The sequence below is a fragment of the Rhinoraja longicauda genome, unplaced genomic scaffold, assembly GCF_053455715.1.
Source record: "Rhinoraja longicauda isolate Sanriku21f unplaced genomic scaffold, sRhiLon1.1 Scf000070, whole genome shotgun sequence".
In the NCBI taxonomy this organism is placed as follows: domain Eukaryota; kingdom Metazoa; phylum Chordata; class Chondrichthyes; order Rajiformes; family Arhynchobatidae; genus Rhinoraja; species Rhinoraja longicauda.
In genome coordinates, this window is record NW_027601288.1 from 216,506 (window position 1) to 243,709 (window position 27,204).

At 53.6% G+C, this 27,204-nt stretch overlaps 1 protein-coding gene across 1 annotated transcript in view; it reads right to left on the minus strand.

Annotated features, from left to right (window-relative positions):
* The window catches only part of LOC144589748 (uncharacterized), a 126,304-nt gene extending 105,436 nt beyond the window's left edge, over nucleotides 1-20,868 (minus strand). The window contains exons 1-2 of the mRNA XM_078394847.1: nucleotides 20,803-20,868; nucleotides 1,454-1,546 (exon numbers count right to left, since the gene is read on the minus strand). Coding sequence (XP_078250973.1) covers nucleotides 1,454-1,546; nucleotides 20,803-20,866 — 157 coding nt within the window. The 5' untranslated portion in view covers nucleotides 20,867-20,868. The remainder of the gene's footprint in view (nucleotides 1-1,453; nucleotides 1,547-20,802) is intronic.
* Between the last annotated feature and the right edge of the window lie 6,336 nt (nucleotides 20,869-27,204).

Genomic DNA, 27,204 nt, shown 5'->3' on the forward strand with positions numbered 1-27,204 from the left:
AAGGTTAAGATACAGAGTGCAGAATGTAGTTTGCAGCATTGTAACACATCAGTCCCTTACACAAAGTCCAATGTCCTTGATGCGGTATGCGTAAATAATTTTAAAAAAGTAAATTCGGAGAACAGGAATACATCCCTGGCATCTGAAGAAGGGTCTCGACCCGAAAGGTCACCCATTCCTTCTATCCAGAGATGCTGCCTGACCCGCTGCTTTACTCCAGCATTTTGTGTTTACCCTAGCTTTTGCGAGGTTCGTTCACAAATTTGATAAGAGCGTAGAAGCCCTCGAATCAGGTGCTATGTTATGTCCAAACATTAAATATAAAATTTGGATGATTGTTACTTTCGAGATAATCTGATAATTTTGTTCCAAGTATTAGCGATTTTAGCCTTTCTGCCAAAATTTACATTTCTACCCCCGCAACTGGATTTGAACCAGTATTTGTGTAGGCGGAGACATTACATTTCATATTTAATCATGATACGGGCAAGTTGACGCATGTTGGAGCAATAAATAAAACCAGGATATTCATCATGACAGGGCCTATAGACCGCTGAGAAACACCCGTACAAATCCATAGATCCCTAAAGTCAGCAGTGCACACGAAGACAACATTTAGCATTCTTGTCATCCGCTGCAGCATCGAATACAACTGCAGAGAGGCCTTGTTACAAATTTACATGGAGTTGATTAAGCCTTAATTTGGAGGAGTGTGTGCAATTCTGATCTCCATACTGTGGGAAGGATGCCTTTGCACTGGAGAAGCTACAGAGGAGATCCATCAGGATATTGCTTGGAAGTGAATATTTCAAATATCAACTGAGACTGGAGTGATTTAAGTGGTCTTCCTTGAAGCTGGGGCAGACAAGCAGTGATCTGATAGATTTTCAGAATACTACGAGAAGCAACGTTGATGGAAAAATAGTTTTCTCCATAGTAGAGGTGGTTAACACTAGGGGGCATGGATTTAATGCGTGGACCATGAGGTTTACAGGATGATCTTTCAGGAAGAATCTTTCAGTAGTGATGACTGCAGCTAGGACACACTGCCTGAGGTGGTGAGGTGGTGGCTGGTACTCTGTCACAACATTGTAGGAGCATCTGGGTGTCCATTCCAAATGCAAATGAATCGCAGGTGATAGACTACTAGTGCTCAGTAATGGGATTAATGCAGAGAAATTGTCAGGTGGCAGATGGGTCAAAGGCTCATTTCTGCTCAGAATCTGATTCTGGACTCTGATATTATAACGTTTGCGGCTAATCAAATAATTTGTTTCTAAAAAGAGTGCTGATATATCAGACAATTCCTGCATCCGCCCACCTGTAACAGTGATATCCCTGGAGATGTCAACTCTCTGTGTTCACCCCCATCCCTAGTCCCACTTCCATGTCTTACAACAGGTGTCCATGCACTGTCAGGGCAACATATACATTTCACAGAAGGCTCACAAACCTTTTTGTTTTGTTGATGTAGAAGCCACTGAATCACCTCCACAGTCACCACTTTCAGCCATGATGTCGTCAGGCGTTCGCAAGCTCTGTAGCTCTGAAATAAACAATATTAACAGAACCATCAGGTGACAATTAAATGTGAAGAAAGACATTACCTTGTGAACCAACAAACAGCATTACAGTGCAGCGGAGGTGTGGAAAACACCCCATCCAAACAAGGTATACCCCTGCAAATTAACAAAACATAAAAGCAGGATTAGTCCACCTAGCTATTCATGAATGCCCTGACATCCATAGATCCCTGATCTATCCAAGGCAGCAATTCATCATTTGTGCCAGATCCCTGAAGCTTTCAAACCGCTGATCACCATATCACTATTCCAGACCAAACACGGTCAATCCCCAACATACACACCTCACCTGTTTGGAGGCTTCAACTCACAGAGAAAGAGGAAAAATACCCACTAATGGGGAATTACTGTCCACTCTGCTGGCCCTATTCTTACCACAAGGTGAGAAGGAACTTTTTCATCCAGAGATTTGTGAATTTGTGGAATTCTCTGCCAGAGGGCAGTGGAGGCCAAATCACTGGATGAATTTAAGAGAGAGTAAGATAGAGCTGAATCGGGTTACTGATTGTGGATGATCAGCCATGATCACAATGAATGGCAGTGTTGGCTTGAAAGGGCAAATAGCCTCCCCCTGCACCTATTTTCTATGTTTCTAACCTTGCCATCCAGGATAAAGGCTTCTACACCACCATGTTACCTATTGCCAAATCCCCACTGGCTGGAACGGGAAATAAAACATTTCATGGGCCAACTACAAACATCCCAACTCTACTGGAAACTGTAGTCCCCACTGCTCCCATGGCACATTCCAGCGCCATCCCTGGAGTGTCCATTCCAGAATAGAAGGATTATATCACGTGCCTAGACTATGCTTTGTCTCCATGATGTCAGGTATTTGTCTGCAATAACCACCACCAGTCCCACTTCACAAGAGAATCATCCGTCTTATCTCTACACGACGAAACCCGCCAAAAGGTTCACAAGACAACATTACTGGGAGGGAGCTGGAGACGTCAGGCACGATGAGGGTGAACTGGGTTCATGCCTACAGTGCCTTCAGGGTAGGTGGAGGCGCCCTGCGGAACACAAAGATGGTTAAGGACAGGGAGGTCTGTTCACAGGAACTGCACCAGCACATCAAGCTCGTGGGCAGACCGGATTTAGACTTTGAAAATGGCAATGCCTGCATGTGTAATATGTGCTAAAACAATTTCACTCTGCAGTTGCACATTGAATTACCGAACTGTTGACCAAACATCTGTTCATCTCAGCACTCAGCTCTCCAATTGATTCATCCTCAACAAACAGAGATTATCCTTTGCTATCTTGCAGACATTCTCTATAACAGAGCTTTATTTGTCGTTCGGTACCGAAGTACCGAACAAAACTACATAGCAGTCATAGAAAGAAAAAAAAAACACAAGACACATAACCCCAACACAAACGTCCATCACAGTGACTCCAAACACCCCCTCACGGTGATGGAGGCAACAAAACTTCCACTCTCTTCCCCACGCCCACGGACAGACAGCTCGTCCCCGACCGACCCGCACAGTCCCCGCACCGGGCGCTGAAACGTCTCGCGGCCGAACCGGGCGAAGAAAGGCCCGCGACCAAGCCTTGCGCAGCTAAGTCCCGTGGCCGAGCCGCACCGGGCGATGTTAAGCCCCGCAGCCGAGCTGCACCGGGCGATGTTAAGCCCCGCAGCCGAGCTGCACCGGGCGATGTTAAGCCCCGCAGCCGAGCTGCACCGGGCACTGTTAAGTCCAGCGGCCAAGCCGCACCGGGCGATGTAAAGTCCAGCGGCCAAGCCGCACCGGGCGATGTTAGGCCCCGCAGCCGAGCCGCACCCCGCGCCGTGAGGAAGAGAAAAGTTCCCCCCCTCCCCACCACCCCCTCCCACACATACACAACCAAAAAAAATATATAAAAACCATCCCAACACCGACACACAACAAAAAAAGGAAAAAAGACGAACAGGCGGCTAGCGAGCCGCTGCCGTTAGGCGCCGCCACTTCCGCTGAAAGATACAACTCTGCATTAAACGGCACTACGTCTGGTCCTGAACTATCCCAGCTGTGGACAGGTGATCTCTCCCTCCCTTTAAACAATCTCCAGCAATCTAAGTTAAAACATATTTGGTTATCTTAACGTTGTGCGTGATCTGGCCAAGTACAAATGACTGCCATTTTTCCTACAATGTAATAAAGACAATGTGTATTTACATTATTGATTAAAATAGTGAATGCAGAAAACAGTGGAAGTGCAATGGTGGATGATCCATTATCAGAACTGGGACTGTAATCAAATGCTGCTCAAACTGCTGAGTGTTTCCAGCATGTTGGCATTTTCTCTTTTTCCTTCAGATCTTCTGGAATAGGAATATATATTTTTAAACTTCCATGCCCAAAAAACTGGTTGCAAAAGTCACACGTTACCTTACAGTGGTCAACAGATTTGTGTAATTTTCATACTTCCACTCACAAACCCAATAGTCCCAACTCATTTGAATAATGAAATGAGAACTGACATGTACAAAATGCATTCCATGTTGCAAATCTGAAATCCTCACAGTATCCTTTGCTCTTACTCTCATTCTGCTGCACCTTGTCGAGGCAGTGAAGAAAGCCAATGGAATGTTGGCCTTTATAACAAGAGGAGTTGAGTATAGGAGCAAAGAGGTCCTTCTACAGTTGTACAGGGCCCTAGTGAGACTGCACCTGGAGTACTGTGTGCAGTTTTGGTCTCCAAATTTGAGGAAGGATATTCTTGCTATTGAGGGCGTGCAGCGTAGGTTCACTAGATTAATTCCCGGAATGGCGGGACTGTCGTATGTTGAAAGGCTGGAGCGACTAGGCTTGTATACACTGGAATTTAGAAGGATGAGGGGGGATCTTATTTTTTTATTTAAAAAAAAATAATTATTTAAGTTTTAACAGCTCATACATTTTACATTTCATAGTAAGCAATAATAACCACATTATAAATTCGATTATACACGTATTGTTCTGTATTATCTCCCCTCCCACACCCCCCTTCCCCCCACCCCCCAGTTAAAAAGAAGGAAAAAGAAAAAGAGAGAAAGAAAGAAACCTGGAGTCCAGAAGGAGACACTTCTGGGTAATTTCTTATTAAATTCTTATTAAAGGTATCAAAACAATCCTGAATCTAAATATTTCCAATTCTTAATCCTATCTTTAAAATGAATGGGTTCCACACCTTCAAGAAGAAGTCATATCCATTTCTCAGATTATACGTAGCTTTTTCTAATGGGATACAACTACGCATTTCTGCATACCATCTTTCAAATCTTATTTCATTTTGATCTTTCCAAGTGACCGCTACACATTTTTTTGCTACTGCTATTGCTATTTTGAGAAATCTTTCCTGATGTTTATCTAAAATTAGCTTTGGTAATATTCCTTTTGTATCTCCCAATAAAAACAACCTTGAATCCATTGGTATGATCTTATTCATCAATTGTTCCAAAAATCTTTTTAGGTCTTTCCAAAAAGGAGTTGCCTTCTGACATGCCCATGTAGAGTGTAAAAAAGTGGGGATCTTATTGAAACATATAAGATAATTAGGGGATTGGACACATTAGAGGCAGGAAACATGTTCCCAATGTTGGGGGAGTCCAGAACAAGGGGCCACAGTTTAAGAATAAGGGGTAGGCCATTTAGAACGGAGATGAGGAAGAACTTTTTCAGTCAGAGAGTGGTGAAGGTGTGGAATTGTCTGCCTCAGAAGGCAGTGGAGGCCAGTTCGTTGGATGCTTTCAAGAGAGAGCTGGATAGAGCTCTTAAGGATAGCGGAGTGAGGGGGTATGGGGAGAAGGCAGGAATGGGTTACTGATTGAGAATGATCAGCCATGATCACATTGAATGGCGGTGCGTACAGGCTCGAAGGGCCGAATGGCCTCCTCCTCCTGCACCTATTGTCTATAAACTGCTGAGTGTTTCCAGCATGTTGGCATTTTCTCTTTTTCCTTCAGATCTTCTGGAATAGCGATTTTTTTAGCTTCCATTCCCATAAAACTGGTTGCAAAAGTCACAAGTTACCTTACAGTGGTCAACAGATTTGTGTCATTTTCATACTTCCACTCACAAACCCAATAGTCCCAACTCATTTGAATAATGAAATGAGAACTGACATGTACAAAATGCATTCCATGTTGCAAATCTGAAATCCTCACAGTATCCTTTGCTCTTACTCTCATTCTGCTGCACCTTGTCGAGGCAGTGAAGAAAGCCAATGGAATGTTGGCCTTCATAACAAGAGGAGTTGAGTATAGGAGCAAAGAGGTCCTTCTGCAGTTGTACCGGGCCCTAGTGAGACCGCACCTGGAGTACTGTGTGCAGTTTTGGTCTCCAAATTTGAGGAAGGATATTCTTGCTATTGAGGGCGTGCAGCGAAGGTATACTAGGTTAATTCCCGGAATGGCGGGACTGTCGTATGTTGAAAGGCTGGAGCAATTAGGCTTGTATACACTGGAATTTAGAAGGATGAGGGGGGATCTTATTGAAACATATAAGATAATTAGGGGATTGGACACATTAGAGGCAGGAAACATGTTCCCAATGTTGGGGGAGTCCAGAACAAGGGGCCACAGTTTAAGAATAAGGGATAGGCCATTTAGAACGGAGATGAGGAAGAAGTTTTTCAGTCAGAGAGTGGTGAAGGTGTGGAATTCTCCGCCTCAGAAGGCAGTGGAGGCCAGTTCGTTGGATGCTTTCAAGAGAGAGCTGGATAGAGCTCTTAAGGATAGCGGAGTGAGGGGGTATGGGGAGAAGGCCAGAACGGGGTACTGATTGAGAATGATCAGCCATGATCACATTGAATGGCGGTGCGTACAGGCTCGAAGGGCTGAATGGCCTCCTCCTCCTGCACCTATTGTCGGTTGTCCTCGGATCATTCAGTCTCAGCTGTGACCAAACGGCGATAACAATGTGCAACTCTCCTCACACAAAGGCTCAGAAAGGCCTTTACTCCGGCAACTGAGGAAGTGTTATCAGTAAAAATAACGGGACCCGGAAATAACAAGCTGATGGTTTCATTGTGAAACAGTGCCCTGAACATGCAGCCATTTTGTGAACCAAACTGGGCCATCTGCTTCCACAGCACCAGACCGCTCAGCACCCTCAACACATCAACTGTTAGCTCCAACTTCACTCAACTCTGTGTGATTGTTGTGCAGCACCTGCACCAACACGTCCCATAACAACGCGCAGCTGGTGCTGGACATGACTTTCCTGCTTCAAACTCTCACCGGGACACATTTAGTCACAACAATCAATGCAAAGTCCTCACAACAACAAATCAAACTCAATGGGGAGATTTACCCGCAGTCTCTCCCCAAGATTAGACCCGTCCACTGGGGGCCGGCGGCAAATACTCACCGATGGGAAGCGGCTGTCCCCGCCCGCCCGGACAGCGGGGTCCCTCTCCCCGCCCTGGATCCACGGAGCCGCACTGCGCCTGCGCGTGGGACTGTCCGAGGGCGGGGCCCGCGGGGACACTCCCCCTCGGCCTCCGCCATTGGGTGAGGCAGGTGGCGGACATCGCCGGCAGCCAATGGGAAGAGGGGCGGGCGCGGCCTGCGCTGACGGTTGGAGGGTCAGGTGACCGGTTGCGGCGCGCGGGCGAGCGGCCGTTAAACCGTCTCCGCGCGAGCGAGCGGCCGTTAAACCGTCTCCGCGCAAGCCGGGCTGCGCATGCGTGACGCGCACCGGGCGGTGACGAAACTGCCCGGTGATATACAGCGGCACCGCCCTGAAGCTCCAGCGCCCTGAAACCCGGCTCAGCTCAACCGCGCCCCCGCGCCGCATTCCGGCCCCGCCCACGCGCCGCATCCCGGCCCCGCCCCCAAAACCATCTCTCTCTACTCCCCCCCACCTCTCTCTCTCTCTGTCAGGTGTGTGGGGAGATCAGGGGTTCATGTGTGTAGGGGGTCACGCATGTGGGGGCTGGAGATCAGGTGTGTAGGGGTTCACGCATGTGGGGGCTGGAGATCAGGTGTGTAGGGGTCACGTGTGTGGGGGCTGGGGGTCAGGTGTGTAGGTGGTCACGTGTGTGGGGGCTGGGGGTCAGGTGTGTAGGTGGTCACGTGTGGGGGCCCCTCGCACGTGACCCCCTACACACATGACCCCCTGACCACCCCACACACCTGACCCCCAGCCCCACACACACACACAAGACCCCCCGACCCCCACACCTGTGACCCCCTATACACATGGCCCCCTGACTCCCAGCCCCCCACACACCTGGCCCCCAGCCCCCTCAAATACCTGACCCCGACACCCAGCCCCACACGTGACCCCGAGACCCCCACACACCTGACTCCCAACCCCCAGACACACGTGCCCCCTACATACATGACCCCTTGACTCCCCCACACCGTCACAAACCTGACCCCACCTCCCATACACACATGACCCCCTACACATGACCACTGACCCTCGACACATCTGTCCACCATCTGCCCCCACATACGTGACCCCCCAGCCCTCACACACCTGACCCTCTGACCTCCACACTCCTGACCCCTACCCCCAGACACACGTGACCCCTACACACATGACCCACTGACACCCCACACACCTAACCCCCCACACACGCCTGACCCCCAGACAGCCCACACACCTGACCCTCAGCCCCCACACGCCTAACCCCAGCCCCCACACACCTGCCACACCTGACCCCAGCCCCCGCACACCTGACCCCTAGGCCCCACATACCTGACACCCATCCCCCACACACGTGACCCACTGACCCCCAGCCCCCCACACGTGCCCCCACACCTGACCACCAGCCCCCACGCACGTGACCACCTAGACACATGATCCTCTGACCCCCCACACACCTGACCCCCACCCCGCACCAACGTGACCCCCTACACACATGACCCACTGACCCGACACACCTGACCCCCAACCGCCCCCACACACGTGACCCCCTACACATGACCCCCACACCTGACCCCATCCGCCCCCATATACGTGACCCCCTGCACACATGTTCACCTGAGCCCTGACCCCCAGCCCCCAAACACCTGACCCCCCAGCCCACCACACACGTGACCCCCTGCACACATGATCCCCTGACCATTCACACACATGACCCCCACCCCACAAACGTGACCCCACCTTCCAGACACACATGACCCACTGACCCTGACACACCTGACCCCCACCCGTGCCCACACACGTGCCCCCCTACACTCATGCCCCACTGACACCCAGCCCCCCACACACACCTGACCTCCAACCCCCAAACACCTGACACCCAGTCCCCCACACACGTCCAGATTAGCATCCAAAATGCGATTGAAATCACCCGCACCCAAAAAATGGGAATCTTAAATTATGTCACCATCAATGTAAGATCATTAATGAATTTGGGCTGATAATAATTAGGGCAATGACAATTTAATAAAATGATTTTGACTTGGTCAGGAAGGCCCCTGACAAAGATAAATCGACCATTTAAAAAAAATCAGATTTGACTTCTTCTGATGAGAATTGCAACACCTCTCGAGTTGGAAGTGAAGGAGAAATTCAATACATTGCCGACCCATCCGGATTTGAGTTGTTCATGAGTTGAGAATAGAAGGTGAGTTTCTTGTACAAAAGCTACATCTTGGGGGCGTGGCTACGTTCTGCAGCTGCGGCTCACCGGCAGTCTCTCTGTCTTTTTTTGTTGTTGTCTATTGTCATCGTTTATATGCACGTTTTGATCTATTTTTAACTCTGTTTATGTGGGGGGGGGGTGGGGAAACCTTTTTTTCCAAATCTCCTCCTCAACGGAGATGCGACCTTTACCGTGTCGTATCTCCGTTCGCGCTACGGCCTAAGACCGTGGAGTCGGCGGCCTCCAGCTGGAACTCCGGTTGCAGGGCCTGGACTTACCGTCTCGGAGGCTTCGGCCATGGGCCCTGCAGACCGCAACATCGGGAGTTCGCAGGTCCCTGGCTGGCGACCGGCTTTCGGGAGCTCCAGCCGTAGCAGCTACGACCGCCCCGAAGCGCGAGGTTTGATTGACCCGCTCGCAAACCCCTCATCGCCCTGCGTGGCTCGGCCGCGGCACTTTCCATCGCCCGGTGGGGGCTCAGGACCTTCATCGGCCTGCTCGGCTCGGCCTGGGACTTTCCATCGCCCGGTGGGGGCTTCAAAAGTCGGGAGCTTCGATCGCCTCGTGACACCACGAGAGAAGAATGAGGAGGAGATAAGACTTTTCTTTGCCTTCCATCACAGTGAGGGTGTGCCTGGAGCAATCACTGTGATGGCTGTTTGTGTTAAAATTGTAATTGTGTGTCTTGTGTTCTTTATTGTCTACTGCCGGACCCTGACGTGAGAGGACGCTGGCGCTGTTTGTTCGCCGCTTCTCCGTCAGGACAGTTCGTCTGTTTGTTTTTATGTCCTGACTGTTTTGTAAAGCGTCTTTGAGCACTTGGAAAAGCGCTATATAAAATAAATGTTTATTATTATTATTATTATTATATTATTATCTACTTTGTGTTTATTCATGATTTTTTCCGTTTCACCAAACCCCCCCATTCCTTTGACATTGTAAGTTATAAAGTTATATTTAGCTGAGTGCAAGACTGGCAAAGATAAGGATAGAGAAAAAAGGAAACAAAACCAGAAAACAAAACATAAAACACACAAGAGCATCCCACACCCTCCCACCCACCCATTTGATACCTCCTGAGTGCTTCCTACCCGATGCACTAAAGGGATGCAACATATCAGAAGGAACGACATCCTCTCCTATGATTTATGAATTAATTTAAGGAGATTAAGTATTATTAATGCCATTTTATTTTAAACTGTAATAAAAAGCAAAACCTCCCATCCCTTACTCCCCCAAGCTGGTTTACTCCCATCCCATACTTCACCAAGCTGACAACCTCCCATCCCTTACCATCGACAGCTGGCTTTCTCCCATCTCTTACTCCCTAAACTGGCTTCCTCCCATCCCTTACTCCAACAAGCTGGCCACCTCCCATCCCTTTCTCCTCAAGCTGGCTACCTTTCTTCCCTTACTCCCCAAGCTGGCTACCTCGAATCCCCTACTCACTTATTCCGCCAAGCTGGCTATCTCCCATCACTTACTCCCCCAAATTGGCTACCCCTTACTGCCATCTAGCTGGCTACCTCCCATCCCTTACAGCCCCCAAATGGCTACCTCCCATCCCCTACTCCCCCAAGCTGTTTTCCTCCCATTCCCCTAACTCCCCAAGCTGACAGCATCCCGTCACTTACTCCCCCAAGTTGGCTACTTCCAATCCCTTACTCCTCCATTCCCCTCACTCCCTCAAGCTGGCTACCTACCATCCTTTACTCCTCAAAGCTGGCTTCCTCGCATTCCCTTACTCACCAAAGCTGGCTTCCCCCATTCCCCTTAATCTCCCAAGCTGGCTACCTCCCGTTCCCCTTACTCCCCCAAGACATCTTCATCCCATTCCGCTTACTCTTCCAAGCTTGCTACCTCCCAGCCCCTTACTCCCCCAAGCTGGCTAACTATGGTCCCTTACTCCCCCAAGGGGTACTTCACATCCCTTACTCCCCCTAGATGCCTACTTCCCAACCCTTACTCCCCAAGCTGTCTTACTCCCATCCCCATTACTCCCCCAAGCTGTCTTACTCCCATCCCCATTACTCCCCCAAGGTGGCCACCTCTCATCCCCTTAATCTCCGAAGCCAGCTACCTCCCAATCCACTTAGTCCCCCAAGATGGCTACCTCTCATCCCTTAACCCCAAAAGCTGGCTACGTCCCATTCCTTAGTCCTCCAAGATGCCTACCTCCCATCCCTTGCTCTCCGACGCTGGCTATCTCCCATCACATTACTCCCCCAAGCTGGCTTTCTTCCATCCCTTACTCTCCAAAGCTGGCAACTCCCATGGCCCTAACTCCCCAAGATATCTTCATCCCATTCCGCTTACTCTCCCAAGCATGCGTCCTCTCAGCCGCTTACTCCCCCAAGCTGGGTAACTCCCTTCCCTTACTCCCACAAAAGGGTTATGTCCCATCCCTTACTCCTGGAAACTGGCTACGTCCCATCCGTTACTCCCCCAAGCTGTCAACCTCCAATCATTTACTCATCCTGCCTGGCAATCTCCTTACGCCATTCCTTACACCCATAAGCTGGCTTCCTCCCCTTTGCCTTACTCCCCAAGCTGGCGATCACCCGTTCCCCCTACTCCTCCAAGATATCTTCATCCGCTTACTCTCCCAAGCTTGCAACCTCCCATTCCCCTTATTCCCCCAAGCTGGCTATCTCCCGTTCCCCTTGCCCCTGAAGCTGTCTTCCTCGCATTCCCCTTACTCCCACAAGCTGGATACCTTCCAGCCCACTTATCCCCCAAGCTGCATACGTCCCATCCCTTACTCCCACAAGCTGGGTAGCTTCCATTCCTTACTCCCCCAACTGGCTTCCTACCATCCTTTTCTCCCCCAATATGGCTACCTCCCATCCCTTACTCCCCCGAGCTGGCTACATCCCAACCCTCACTGCCCCAAACTGGCTACCTGCCATCCCCATTATTCCCCATTATTCCCCTTATTCCCCAAGCTGGCTATATCCCAACTCTCACTGCCCCTAACTGGCTACCTCCCATCCCTAACTGCCCGAGGCTGGCAAACTCCCATCCCTTACTCCACCAAGCTGGCTACCAGCCATCCCTTTCACTCACCCATGCTGGCTACCGGCCGTCCCTTTTACTCCACAAAGCTGTCTTCCTCCCATGCCCCTTTCTCCCCCAAGCTGGCTGTCACTCGTTCCCCTTACTGCCGAAGCTTTCTTCCTCCCATTCCTTTTACTCCCCCAAGCTGGCAACTTCCCACTCTACTTATTCACCCAAGCTGGCTACCTCCCATGTCTTTCTCCCCAAAGCTGGCTTACTCCCATTCTTTACTCCCCCAAGCAGACAACCTCCCATCTCTTCCTCTCCCAAGCTTGCTTCCTCCCATGTCTTATTCTCCCAAGCTGGCTTACTCCCATTATTACCCTTACTCCCGCAAGTTGGCTGGCTCCCATTCCCCTTATTCCCACAAGCTGGATGCATTCCAACCCTTACACCCCCACGCTGGCTTACTCCCATACCTTACTCCCCAAAGCTGGCTACCTCCCATCACTTCCACCCCCAAGTTTGCACCCTCCAATCCCTTAATTCCCCAAGACGTCTTACACCCACCCCTTACACCACAAGCTTGCCATCTCCCATCCCACTTACTCCATCAAGCTGGTTTTCTCCCAATCCCCTTACTCACCCAAGCTGGCTACCTCACATTCCCCTTACTCCCCCCAAGCTGGCTGACTCTCAACTCCCTTACTCCCCCAAGTTGGCTACCTCCCATTCCTTACCCCCCCCCCCCCCCCACGCTGGATTCCTCCGATTCCCCTTACTTCCCCAAGCTGGGAGGTTGCCCTTCCCACGACTGCGATGAGCTAGCGCACCCATTCCCCTTACTACTCCAAGCTGGTTTGCTCCGATTCCCCATTACCCCAAAGCTGGCCTCCTCGCAGTCCCCTTACGCCCCAACCTGGCTGCGTCGCTGTCCCCTTATTCGCCCATGCTGCCTGTCCTCCATTCCCCGTATTCCCCCAAGCTGACTTCCTCCCATTCCCATTACTTCCCCATCTCCCCGAGGCTGGCCTCCTGCCATTCCCCTTAATCCCCAGCACTAAGCTGGCTCTCTCCCATCTCTTACAACCGAAAGCTGGCTTTTTTCCCCATCCCTTACTCGCCAAGCTTGCTTCCTCCCATACCTTACTCCCCCAAGCTGGCTACCTTCCATCTCAGATCCCATAACCTCCCCCAAGTTCAGTACCTCCCATTCCTTCCACCCCACGATGGCTTTCTCCCATTCCAGCTTACTCCCCCAAGCTGGTTACCTCCCATCCGTTACCCCCTAACCTGGCTACCTCCCTTCCCCTTACCAAGCTAAACTGGCTACCTCCAGTCCCTTATTCCCGTAAGCTGTCTCTGTCCCATCCCTTACTCCCCCAAGCTAGATTCCTCCCATTCCCCTCACTCCCCCAAACTGGCTACCTTGCATTGTTTACTCCCCCAAACTGGCTACTTCCCATCCCAGCTGGCTAATACACCCCAGCTGGCTAACTTCCATCTGCTACTCCCCAAATCTGGATACATCCCATTCCCCTTTCTCCCCCGAGCTGGCAGCATCCCATCCCTTACTCCCCCACGCTGGCTATCTCCCATCCCTTACTCCCCCACGCTGGATTCCCCCATTTTCCATACTCCCTCTAACTGGCTATCTCCCATCCCTTGCTCCCCAAGCTGGCTATCGCTCATCCTCCTTACTCCCCAAAGCCGGGTTCCCCCCATTCCCACATTCCAATAGCTGGCTACCACCCGTTCCCATTAACCCCCTAAGATATCTTCATCCTATTCCGCTTATTCTCCCAGCTCGCGTCCTCCCAGCCCCTTACTCCCGCAAGCTATCTAACTCCCGCCCCTTACTCCCCCATGGGGGCTACCTCCCATTCCTTACTCCCCCAAGCTGGCCACGTCACATTCGTTAATCCCCCAAGCTGCCCATCTCCTATCCCTTAATCTAAACTGGCTTACTTCCATCCCTTCCGCCTCCAAGCTGGCAACGTCCCAACCCTTACTCCCCCAAACTGGCTTCCTCCCATTCTCCTACTCCCCCAAACAGGCTACCTCCCTTTCACCTTACTCCCTCGAGCTGGCTTCCTCCCATTCCTCTTACTCCCCCAAATCCAGCTACCTCCCAATCCATTTAATCCCCCCAGCTGGCTATCTCCCATCCATTACTCCCCCAAATCCGGCTACCTCCCATTCCCGTCACTCCCCCAAGCTGGCAGTATCCCTTCACTTACTCCCCATGTTAGCTACTTCCCATCCCTTACTCCCCCCGTGCTGGATTTTACCCCTTTCTCCTTACGCCCTCAATCTGTCTACATCCCATCACTTACACCCCCAAGTTGGCAACATTTCATCCCCTTACTCACCAAAGCAGGCTTCTCCACATTCTCCTTACTCCCCAAAGCAGGCTTCTCCCCATTCCCCTTACTCCCCAAAGCTGTCTTCTCCCATTCCTCTTATTCCCCCAAGCTGGCTATCTCCCATTCCCTTAACTCCTGCAAGATAGCTTCATCCCATTCCGGTTACTCTCCCAATCTTGCTATTTCCCAGCGCAATTATCCCCCATGTTGGCTAACTCCGTTCTTCACTCCCCAATGGGGCTACATCCCATCTCTTACTCGCCCAAGCTGGCCATGCCCCATCCGTTACTCCCCCAAGCTGCCCACCTCCAATCCCTTGTTCCCCTAAGCTGGCATCTTTCCATCTCTTCCGCCACCAAGCTGGCAACATCCCAACCCTTACTCCCCCAAGCTGGCTTCCTCCCATTCTCCTACTCCCCATAACTGGCAATCTCCCTTTTCCCTTATTCCCCCAAGCTGGCTTCCTCCCATTCCTCTTTCTCCACCAAATCCCGCTACCTCCCAATCCCCCTAATTCCCCAAGCTGGCTACCTCCCATCCCTTACTCCCACAAGCTGGCTACGTCCCATCCCTTACTCCCCCAAGATGCTTACTTCCCACCCCTTACTCCTCAAGTTGGTTTCCTCCCACGACGTACTCCCCCAAGCAGGCTTACTCCCATCCCTTACTCCCCGAAGTTGGGTACTTCCCATTCTGCTTACTCCCCCCCACGTTGAATTCCTCCCGTCCCTTACTCCCCCAAGCTGGCTTCCTGCGATTCCCCTGACTCCCCCAAGCTTTCCAGGCTGAGCAATCGCCTCCCATTCCCATTACTCCCCCAAGCTGGTTGGCACCGATTCCCCTTACCCCCTCAAGCTTGCTTCTTCCCATTCCCTTTACACCACAAGCTGGCTACCTCGCTGTCACCTTATTTGCCCATGCTGCCTGTCCCACATTGCCCCTATTCCTCCCGTTCCCATTACTCCCCCATCTTCCTTACTCCCCTGGGCTGGCGGCCTCCCATTCCCTTTAATCCCCACCACCAAGCTGGCTTCCTCCCATCTCTTACAACCAAAAGCTGGCTTTCTCCCATCCTTTACTCGCCAATCTTGCTTCCTCCCATACCTTACTCCCACAAGCTAGCTTCCTCACATTCCCCTTACTCCCCCAACTGGCTACCTCCCATCCCTTACTTCCCCCCAAGCTGGCTGCTGCCCATCTCCCTTTCTACCGCAAGCTGGCTTGCTTCCATGCCCCTTATACCCCCCAACCTGGCTATCCCCGTTACCCGTACTCATCATCATCATCATCATCATATCATCTATATATACAGCCGGAAACAGGCCTTTTCGGCCCTCCAAGTCTGTGCCGCCCAGCGATCCCCGTACATTAACACTATCCTACACACACTAGGGACAATTTTTACATTTACCCAGCCAATTAACCTACATACCTGTACGTCTTTGGAGTGTGGGAGGAAACCGAAGATCTCGGAGAAAACCCACGCAGGTCACGGGGAGAACGTACAAACTCCTTATAGTACGGTACGGGCGGCACGGTAGTGCAGCGGTAGAGTTGCTGCTTTACAGCGAATGCAGCGCCGGAGACTCAGGTTCGATCCTGACTACGGGTGCTGCACTGTAAGGAGTTTGTACGTTCTCCCCGTGACCTGCGTGGGTTTACTCCGAGATCTTCGGTTTCCTCCCACACTCCAAAGACGTACAGGTATGTAGGTTAATTGGCTGGGTAAATGTAAAAATTGTCCCTAGTGGGTGTAGGATAATGTTAATGTATGGGGATCACTGGGCGGCACGGACTTGGAGGGCCGAAAAGGCCTGTTTCCGGCTGTATGTATATGATATGAGTATAGCACCCGTAGTCAGGATCGAACCTGAGTCTCCGGCGCTGCATTCGCTGTAAAGCAGCAACTCTACCGCTGCGCTACCGTGCCGCCCACTCCCCAGGCCGTATCCCTCCCATTCCGCTTAATATCCCAAGCTGGCTATTTCCCACTCCCCTTATTCCCCAAGCTGGCTACCTCCGACACCTTACACCCCAAAGCTGGCTACCTCCCATCCCCATTACACCAGCAATCTGGCTACCTCCCACCTCCCTGACACCCCAAAGTTGGCTTCCTCCCATCCCTCACTCCCCCAAGCTGGCTTCCTCCAATTCCCCTTACTCCCACAAGCTGACTACCTCCCATCCTCGACCCCTTAACCTCCCACAATTTCACTCCCTCCCATTCCTTACACCCCCACGATGGCTTCCTCCCATTCCAGCTTACTGCCCCAAGCTGGCTACCTCCCATCCCTTACCCCCTAACCTGGCTACCTCCCTTCCCTTACCAAGCTAAGCTATCTACCTCCAGTTCTTTATTTCCGTAAGCTGTCTCTCTCCCATTCCTTGCTCCCCCAAGCTAACTATCTCCCATTCCGCGTAATGCCCGATACTGGGTACCTAGCACCCTTTACTACCTCGAGCTAGCTACTTCCCATCCATACCTTACTAACACACCACGGCTGGCTAAATCCCACCCGCTACTCCCCATGTCTGGATACCTCCCATTCCGCTTACTCCACCAAGCTGGCAGCATCCCATCACTTACTCCCCCACGTTGGCTACTTTCCATCCCTTACTCCCCCACACTGGATTCTCCCATTCTCCTTACTCCCCCAAGCTGACTATCTCTCACTCCCCTTACTCCCCAAAGCTGGCTTCCCTAAGACATCTTCATCCCATTCCGCTTACTCTCCCAAGCTTGCTACCTCCAGCCCCTTATTTGGCTACTTCCCATCCCTTACTCCCCCCACGCTGGATTCTCCCATTCTCCTTACTCCCACAAGCTGACTATCTCCCATCCCTTAGTCCCCCAAGCTGGCTAACTCCCGCCCCTTACTTCCCCATGGGGGTGACGTCCCATCCCAAGCTGGCCCAGTCCCATCCGTTAATCCCCCAAGCTGCCCACCTCCAATCCCTTTCTCTCCCGAGGTGGCTTCCTTCAATCCCTTCCGCCTCCAAGCTGGCAACATCCCAACCCGTACTTCCGCGAGCTGGCTTCCTCCCATTCCTCTTACTCTCCCAAATCCAGATACCTCCCTTTCCCCTTACTCCCCCGAGCTGGCTTCCTCCCATTCCTCTTACTCCCCGAAATCCGGCTACCTCCCAATCCCTTTAATCCCCCGAGCTGGCTACCTCGTATATTTTACTCCCGCTAGCTGGCAACCTCCCATCCCTTACTCCCCCAAGATGCTTACTTACCATCCCTTACTTCCCAAGTTGGTTTCCTCCCATCCCTTACTCCCCCAAGCTGGGTACCTCCTATTCCGCTTATTCCCCCAAGTTAGATTCCTCCTGTCCTTTACTCCCCCTAAGCTGGCTTCCTCCGATTCCCCTTACTCCTCTCAAGCTTGCAGGCTGCCATTCCCCTTACTCCGATGAGCAAGCACCTCCCATTCCTTTAACTCCCCAAGCTGGTTGGCTCCGATTCCCCTTACTCTCTCAGGCTTGCTTCGTCCCATTCCCTTTACACCACCAGCTGGCTACCTCGCTGTCCCCTTATTCACCAACGCTGCCTGTCCCCCATTCCCCCTATTCCCCCAAGCTGGCTTCCTCCCGTTCCCATTACTCCCCCATCTCCCATACTCCCCTAGGCTGGCGGCCTCCCATTCCCCTTAACCCCACCACCAAGCTGGCGCCCTCCCATCCCTTACAACCGAAACCTGGCTCTCTCTCCCATCCCTTACTCGCCCAGCTTTCTTCATCCCATACCTCACTCCCACAAGCTAGCTTCCTCACATTCCTCTTCCTCCCCCAACTGGCTACCTCTCATCCCTTGCTCCCCCCATGCTGGCTACTGCCCATCTCCCTTTCTCCCCCAAGCTGGCTTCCTCCCATGCCCCTTGAACCCCCCAAACTGGCTAGCCCCCGTTACACTTACACCCCAAGCCGACTTCATCCCATTCCGCTTAATCTCACAAGCTGGCAATTTCCCATTCCCCTAACTCCCCCAAACTGGCTACTTCCCAGTCCCCTTACACCCACATGCTTGCTTCCTCACACCTCTCACTACCCCCAAGCTAGCTACCTCCCATCCCTTACTCCCCCAAGGTGGTTTCCTCCCATTCCCCTTACTCCCCCAAGCTGGCTACCTTCCATCTCAGATCCCTTAATCTCCCCCAAGTTCACTACCTCCCATTCCTTCCACCCCCATGACGGCTTTCTCCCATTCCAGCTTCCACCCCCAAGCTGGTTACCTCCCATCCCTTACCCCCTAACCTGGCTACCTCCCTTCCCTTACGAATCTAAGCTGGCTACCTCTAGTCCCTTACACCCTCCCGTAAGCTGTCTCTATCCCATCCCTTACTCCCCCAAGCTAGCATCCTCCAATTCCGCGTACTCCCCCAAACTGGCTACCTTGCATGCTTTACTCCCTCTAGCTGGCTACTTCCCATCCCAGCTCGCTAATACACCCCAGCTGGCTAACTCCCATCCGCTACTCCACAAATCTGGTTACCTCCCATCCCATCACTTACTCCCCCGCAAGTTGGCTACTTCCATCCCTTACTCCCCCACGCTTTATTCCCCCAATCTCCTTACTCCCTCTAGCTGGCTCTCTCCCATCCCTTGCTCCCCCAAGCTGGCTACATCCCATCCGTTACTCCCCCTACTCCCCCAAGGTGGTTTCCTCCCATTCCCCTTGCTCCCCCAAGCTGGCTTCCTTCCATCTCTTCTGCCTCCAAGCAACATCCCAACCCTTACTCCCCCAAGCTGGCTTCCTCCCATTCTCCTACTCCCCATAACTGGCAATCTCCCTTTTCCCTTATTCCCCCATCTCCCTTTTCCCTTATTCCCCGATGCCCCTATTCCTCCCATTCCTCTTACTCCCCCAAATCCCGCTACCTCCCAATCCCCTTAATTCCCCAAGCTGGCTACCTCCCATCCCTTACTCCCCCAAACTGGCTACGTCCCATCCCTTACTCCCCCAAGATGCTTACTTCCCATCCCTTGCTCCCCAGGTTGGTTTCCTCCCACGACGTACTGCCCCAAGCAGGCTTACTCCCATCCCTTACTCCCCAAAGTTGGGTATTTCCCATTTCGCTTACTCCCCCCCCCCCCGTTGTATTCCTCCCGTCGCTTACTCCCTCAAGTTGGCTCCCTGCGATTCCCCTTACTCCCCCAAGCTTTCCAGTCTGAGCAAGCGCCTCCCATTCCCCTTACTCCCCCAAGCTGGTTGGCACCGATTCCCCTTACCCTCTCAAGTTTGCTTAATACGTCTGGTCCTGAACTATCCCAGCTGTGGACAGGTGAACTCTCCCTCCCTTTAAAAAATCTCCAGCAATCTAAGTCAAACATATTTGGTTATCTTAACGTTGTGCGTGATCTGGCCAAGTACAAATGACTGCCACTTTTCCTACAATGTAATAAAGACAATGTGTATTTACATTATTGATTAAAATAGTGAATGCAGAAAACAGTGGAAGTGCAATGGTGGATGATCCATTATCAGAACTGGGACTGTAATCAAATGCTGCTCAAACTGCTGAGTGTTTCCAGCATGTTGGCATTTTCTCGTTTTCCTTCAGATCTTCTGGAATAGCGATTTTTAAAAACTTCCATGCCCAAAAAACTGGTTGCAAAAGTCACACGTTACCTTACAGTGGTCAACAGATTTGTGTAATTTTCATACTTCCACTCACAAACCCAATAGTCCCAACTCATTTGAATAATGAAATGAGAACTGACATGTACAAAATGCATTCCATGTTGCAAATCTGAAATCCTCACAGTATCCTTTGCTCTTACTCTCATTCTGCTGCACCTTGTCCTCGGATCACTCAGTCTCAGCTGATAACAATGTGCAACTCTCCTCACACAAAGGCTGAGAAAGGCCTTTACTCCGGCAACTGAGGAAGTGTTATCAGTAAAAATAACGGGACCCGGGAATAACAAGCTGATGGTTTCATTGTGAAACAGTGCCCTGAACATGCAGCCATTTTGTGAACCAAACTGTGCCATCTGCTTCCACAGCACCAGACCGCTCAGCGCCCTCAACACATCAACTGTTAGCTCCAACTTCACTCAACTCTGTGTGATTATTGTGCAGCACCTGCACCAACACGTCCCATAACAACGCGCAGCTGGTGCTGGACATGACTTTCCTGCTTCAAACTCTCACCGGGACACATTTAGTCACAACAATCAATGCAAAGTCCTCACAACAACAAATCAAACTCAATGGGGAGATTTACCCGCAGTCTCTCCCCAAGATTAGACCCGTCCACTGGGGGCCGGCGGCAAATACTCACCGATGGGAAGCGGCTGTCCCCGTCCGCCCGGAGAGCGGGGCCCCTCTCCCCGCCCGCCCTGCATCCACGGAGCCGCACTGCGCCTGCGCGTGGGACTGTCCGGGGGCGGGGCCCGCGGGGACACTCCCCCTCGGCCTCCGCCATTGGCTAAGGCAGTTGGCGGACACCGCCGACAACCAATGGGAGTAGAGGGGCGGGCCCGGTCTGAGTTGACGGTTGGAGGGTCAGGTGACCGGTGGCGGCGCGCGGGCGAGCGGGCGAGCGGCCGTTAAACCGTCTCCGCGCGAGGGGGCCGCGCCTGCGTGACGCGCACGCGCAGAGACGATCCGGGCGGTGACAGCGATTGACCGATTGCTGATTGACAGCGGCACCGCCCTGAATCTCCAGCGCCCTGAAACCCGGCTCAGCATCACTCAGCCCCGTCCCGCATCGCGGCCCCGCCCCCGAACCCCCCCCCTCCATCTCTCTCTCTCTCTCCCCCTCTCTCTCTGTCAGGTGTGTGGGGGCTGGGGGTCAGGTGGGCTGGGGGTCAGGTGTGCAGGTGGTCACGTGTGTGGGGGCGGGTGGGGGTAAGGTGTGTCGGGGGTCAGAGTGATGTATGTAGGGGTCACGGGTGTCTGGGGGTGGGGGTCATGTGTGTAGGGGGTCACGTTTGTGTGGGGGGCAGGGGTCAAGGGTCAGGTGTGTAGGGGGCCACGTTTGTGTGGGGGGCTCGGGGTCATGTGCATAGGAGGTCACGTGTGGGGCAGGTGGGGGTCAGGGGGTCCCTCACACGTGACCCCCTACACACATGACCCCCAGCCGCCACACACACCTGACTTCCAGCCCCCCACACATGACCCCCTGACTCCCAGCCTCCCACGCACCTGCCCCCCAAACACCTGACACCCAGCCCCACACGTGACCCCCTGACCCCCACACACCTGACCCCCACCCCCAGACACAGGGGACACCCTACACACATAATCCCCTAACCCCCCACACACCTGACCCCACACCCACCCTCACAAACCTGACCCCACATACGCCTGACCCCACGCCCCAGACACACGGGACACCCTACACACATAACCACTGACCCCCAACACATCTGGACCACCACCTGCCCCCACACACCTGACCCCCAGCCCCCCCACACACACCTGACACCCGCAGGCCCACACACCTGACCCCCAGCCCCAACCCACCCGACCCGCAGCCCCCCACACATCAGCCCCCGCACACCTGACACTCTGCCCCCCAACAAATCTGACCCCCAGCCCCCACACACACCTGACCCCCGGACAGCCCACACACCTGATCATCAGCCCTCATACACCTAACCTCCAGCCCCCACCCACCCGACCCGCAGCCCCCCACACATCAGCCCCCGTACACCTGACCCCCAGCCCCCCAACATATCTGACCCCCAGCCCCCACACACACTTGACACCCATCCCCCCACACAGGTGATCCTCTGACTACCTGCCCCGCATGCACGTGACCACCTATACACATGAGCCCCTGACGCCCCACACACCTGACCCCCAACCCCCCACAAGCGTGACACCCTACACACATAACCCACTGACCGCCGACACACCTGACCCCCAACCGCCACCACACTTGTGACCCCGTACACAAATGGACACCTGAGTCCCCACACACCTGGCCCCAGACCTCCCCCCCACACGTGACCCCCAGACCCCCCACACACCTGACCCCCACCAGCCTCCACACACGTGACCCCCGATACACATGCCCCTCTAAGCCCCCACACACCTGACCCCCAGACACACCTGACCACCAGCACCCAAACACACCTGACCCCTGACCTCCACAAAGGTGACCCCTTACACATATGTCCCTTGACCCCCAGCCTACCCAAACACCTGACCACCTACACAAATGATCGCCTGACCCCTCATACAACTGACCCCACCCCCCACAAACGTGACCCACTACACACCTGACCCCCATCCCCCCACCCCCACACGTGAACTACAAACATGATCCCCTGACCCCCCACACACCTGTCCCCACCCCATCACACACGTCACTTCCTACACACCTGACCCCCCAGTCCCCACGCACACCTGACCCCCAGACCCCTACGCACCTGACCCCCCAGTCCCCACACACACCTGACCCCCAGCCCCCAGGTACACCTGACCCCAGCCCCCACACACACCTGACCCCCCAGCCCCCACACACCTGACTCCGAGCCCCCCCCCATACACCTGATCCCCAGCCGCACCTACACACCTGACCCCCGGCCCCCGCATACACCTGACCCCCTGCCCCCAGGTACACCTGTCCCCAGCCCCCACACACACCTGACCCCCAGCCCCCCCAAACACGTGACCCCCTACACACATGACCCCCTGATCCCCAGCACCCCCTCGCACTGACCCCCAGCCCCCCCACACACCTGACCCCCAGCACCCACATCCCCTGACCGCCAGCCCCCGCTGCGGCTCTCTGGCAGTCTGTTTGTCTTTTTTTTGTGTGTGTCGGTGTTGGGATGGTTTTTGTTTCTGTTTTTGGCTGTGTATGTGTGGGGGGTGGGGGGGGGGGGGTGGGGTGGGGGAAACCTTTCTTTTATTGGGTCTCTTCCCCAGGGCGCAGCTCGGCCACGGGGTCTTCCATCGCCCGCGGGGCCTTCCAGCTCGGCCGCTGGACTTAACATCGCCGGCTCGGCTGCGGGACGTTTCAATGTCCGGTGCGGCTCGGCCGCGGGACTTAGCAGCGGCCGCGGTGCCTTCCATCGCCCGGCGCGGCTCGGCCGCGGTGCCTTCCATCGCCCGGCGCGGCTCGGCCGCGGTGCCTTCCATCGCCCGGTGCGGCTCGGCCGCTGGACTTAACATCGCCGGTGCGGCTCGACCGCTGGACTTAACATCGCCGGTGCGGCTCGGCCGCGGGACGTTTCAGTGCCCGGTGCGGCTCGGCCGCGGGGCCTTCCATCCCCTTGCGGGGGTGTGCGTGTCGGTTGCCTCGGTAGGGGTCGAGCTGCCTGTCCGTGGGCGCAGGGGGGAAGAGAGTGTAAGTTTTGTTGCCTCCATCACAGTGAGGGGGTGTTTGGAGTCACTGTGATGGATGTTGGTGTTGGGGTCGTGTGTCCTGTGTTCTTTTCTTTTTTGCTGTGTCTTGTGACTGCTGAAATTTCGTTCGGTATTTATACCGAATGACAATAAAGTTCTGTTATGTTATGTTATATGTTCCCCTGCCCCCCCACAGACATGAATCCCATCCCCCGACAAATGTGACCCCGTACACACCTGACCCCACCTTCTAGATACACCTGACCCTCTACACACATGACCCTCTGATACCCAGCCCCCCACACACACCTGACCTCCAGCCCCCCAAACACCTGACCCCCAGCCCCCCCACACACGTGGCCCCTACCCACATGAACCCCAGCCCCCCCACACACCTGACTTTCAGCCCCCCCACACACATGACACCCTACACACATGACCCCCTGCCTCCCAAACACCTGAACCCAACCCCCCAACACATGACCCCCTAAACACACGATCCCCACACCTCCCCAAATCTGTCCCCCACCCCCCACACACTGGACCCCCTGCACACCTGCCCCCCTGACTCCCAGCCCCCCACATACCTGACCCCCAGCACCCACACCCCCTGACCTCCAGCACCCCCTCACACGTGACCCCCTACACACATGACCCACTGGGGATCACACATCTGATCACCAGCCCCCCACACAAGAGACCCCCCCACACCTGACCACCCCATCACCCCACACAAACGTGACCCCCTACACACCTGACCCCCACCCCCAGACACACGTGACCCCCTACACACATGACCCCCGGCCCCCCACACACGTGACCCCTGACACCCACACACCTGACCCCCACACACATGACTCTCTCCACACATGGCATTCAGCCCCCACACACATGACCCCGACACCCACACATCTGACCCCCACCCGCCCCCACACACTGTACGGGGGGAGGGGAGAGGAGGGGAGCGCCTGGCGGGCGGGGACAGCCGCTTCCCATCGGTGAGTATTTGCCGCCGGCCCCCAGTGGACGGGTCTAATCTTGGGGAGAGACTGCGGGTAAATCTCCCCATTGAGTTTGATTTGTTGTTGTGAGGACTTTGCATTGATTGTTGTGACTAAATGTGTCCCGGTGAGAGTTTGAAGCAGGAAAGTCATGTCCAGCACCAGCTGCACGTTGTTATGGGACGTGTTGGTGCAGGTGCTGCACAACAATCACACAGAGTTGAGTGAAGTTGGAGCTAACAGTTGATGTGTTGAGGGCGCTGAGCGGTCTGGTGCTGTGGAAGCAGATGGCCCAGTTTGGTTCACAAAATGGCTGCATGTTCAGGGCACTGTTTCACAATGAAACCATCAGCTTGTTATTCCCGGGTTCAGTTATTTTTACTGATAACACTTCCTCAATTGTCAGAGTAAAGGCCTTTCTGAGCCTTCTGTGATGAGATTGGTCAACAGTTCAGTAGTTCAATGTGCAACTGCAGAGTGAAATTGTTTTAGCACATATTACACATGCAGGCATTGCCATTTTCAAAGTCTAAATCCGGTCTGCCCGTGAGCTTGATGTGCTGGTTCAGTTCCTGTGAACAGACCTCCCTGTCCTTAACCATCTTTGTGTCCCGCAGGGCACCTCCATCTACCCTGAAGGCGCTGCAGGCATGAACCCAGTTCACCCTCCTACTGGGCCACTCCTCGACCTGACGTCTCCAGCTCCCTCCCGGGAACGCCGTCCTGTGAACCTTTGGGCGGGTTTGGGCAGCGTCCTGTCGAGATGAGACGGATTATTCTGTGAAGTGGGACTGGTGGTGGTTATTGCAGACAGATACCTGACATCATGGAGACCCTGCAGAGTCCAGGCCTGGGATATAATCCTATTCTGGAGTGGACACTCCAGGGATGGCGCTGGAATGTGCCATGGGAGCAGTCGGGACTACAGTTTCCAGTAGAGTTGGGACATTTGCAGTTGGCCCATGAAATGGTTTATTTCCCGTTCCAGCCAGTGGGGGATTTGGCAGTGGGTAACATGGTGGTGTGGAAGCCTTTGTCCTGGATGGCAGGGTTAGAAAAATAGAAACATAGAAAATAGGTTCAGGAGGAGGCCATTTGGACCTTCGAGCCAGCACCGCCATTCAATGTGATCATGGCTGATCATCCACAATCAATAAGCTGTGCCCAACTTCTCTCCATATCCCTTGATTCCACTAGCTCCCAGAGCTCTATCTAACTCTCTCTTAGCGCTGCCGTCGCAGCTGCGGCTTGCCTGCAGTCCGTCTGTCTTTTGTGTTTTTTGTTGTTTTTGTATGAATTGTAGTTTTAATATGGTGTGGTGTTTGTATTATGTTTGGGGGGGGGGGGGGGGGTGGGAGGGAACGGGAACTGTATAATTCTCTCTCCCGAACGGAGACGTGACCTTTGTTTCTGTGTCGTGTCTCCGTTCCCGTTGCGGCCACCACCGGCCATGCACCTGGGACCGGCGGGCTCCACCTAACACCGGCCATGCACCTGGGACTACCTGGGGCTCTGGTTCGCAGAGCCCGCGGCCCGGACTCACCACCTGCGGCGCTGGCTGCCTGCGGATGCTGCGGGAGCGGCTGCGACTCGTCTCCAGAGGCTCCGGCGCGGGCCGCGTGGATGTCGGAAGCCCGCAGCCCCCTGGATGGGGGCCGACATTGGGAGCTCCGGCAGCGGCAGCGGCAGCGTGTTCGCCCGCCCCGAATCGCGGGGCTTGGGTCGGCCCGCCGCGGACCTTTCACCGTCCGGCGCGGCCTGGAATAGGCCGTGGGATTTTCACCGCCCAGCGGAGGCTTCAATGCCGGGAGCCACGACCGCCCCAACGTGGCAACTTCAACAGCCTGACCGCGGGACAAGACGGCAGGGGAAGAGAAAAGACATTGTGGCCTTCCATCACAGTGAAGAGGGGACTGGAGGAGACTCACTGTGATGGATGTTTCTTTTTGTTTGGTGTTAGTATGTGATTGTATGTGTTATTGCATTTTTATTGATTATTCTTACTGGTCTTATTGTTCAACTGCGGGTAATGTTTCATTTCACTACACATTTATGTGTATGTGACAAATAAATCGACTATTGACTATTTACTATTATATTATCTCCGTTGCTCTGTCGAATGAATTTGTTTGAACTGATTGTATCTATGTACGGTATGTCTGATCTGATTGGAGAGGAGCCAACGCAGCTTTTCACTCTGTCTCGTTACGCGTGACAGTAATACTCCTCGCCTAACCTAAACAAACCCAATGATCTGAGATCAGTACCAAATATGATCAGAGCCGGAATGATCGCACTATTATGGCGACTAAAATAGACACAGACGGCGTTGATATCCAAGAGATGTGATGAATGGCTGTTAAGCACAAACAAACTTTTGA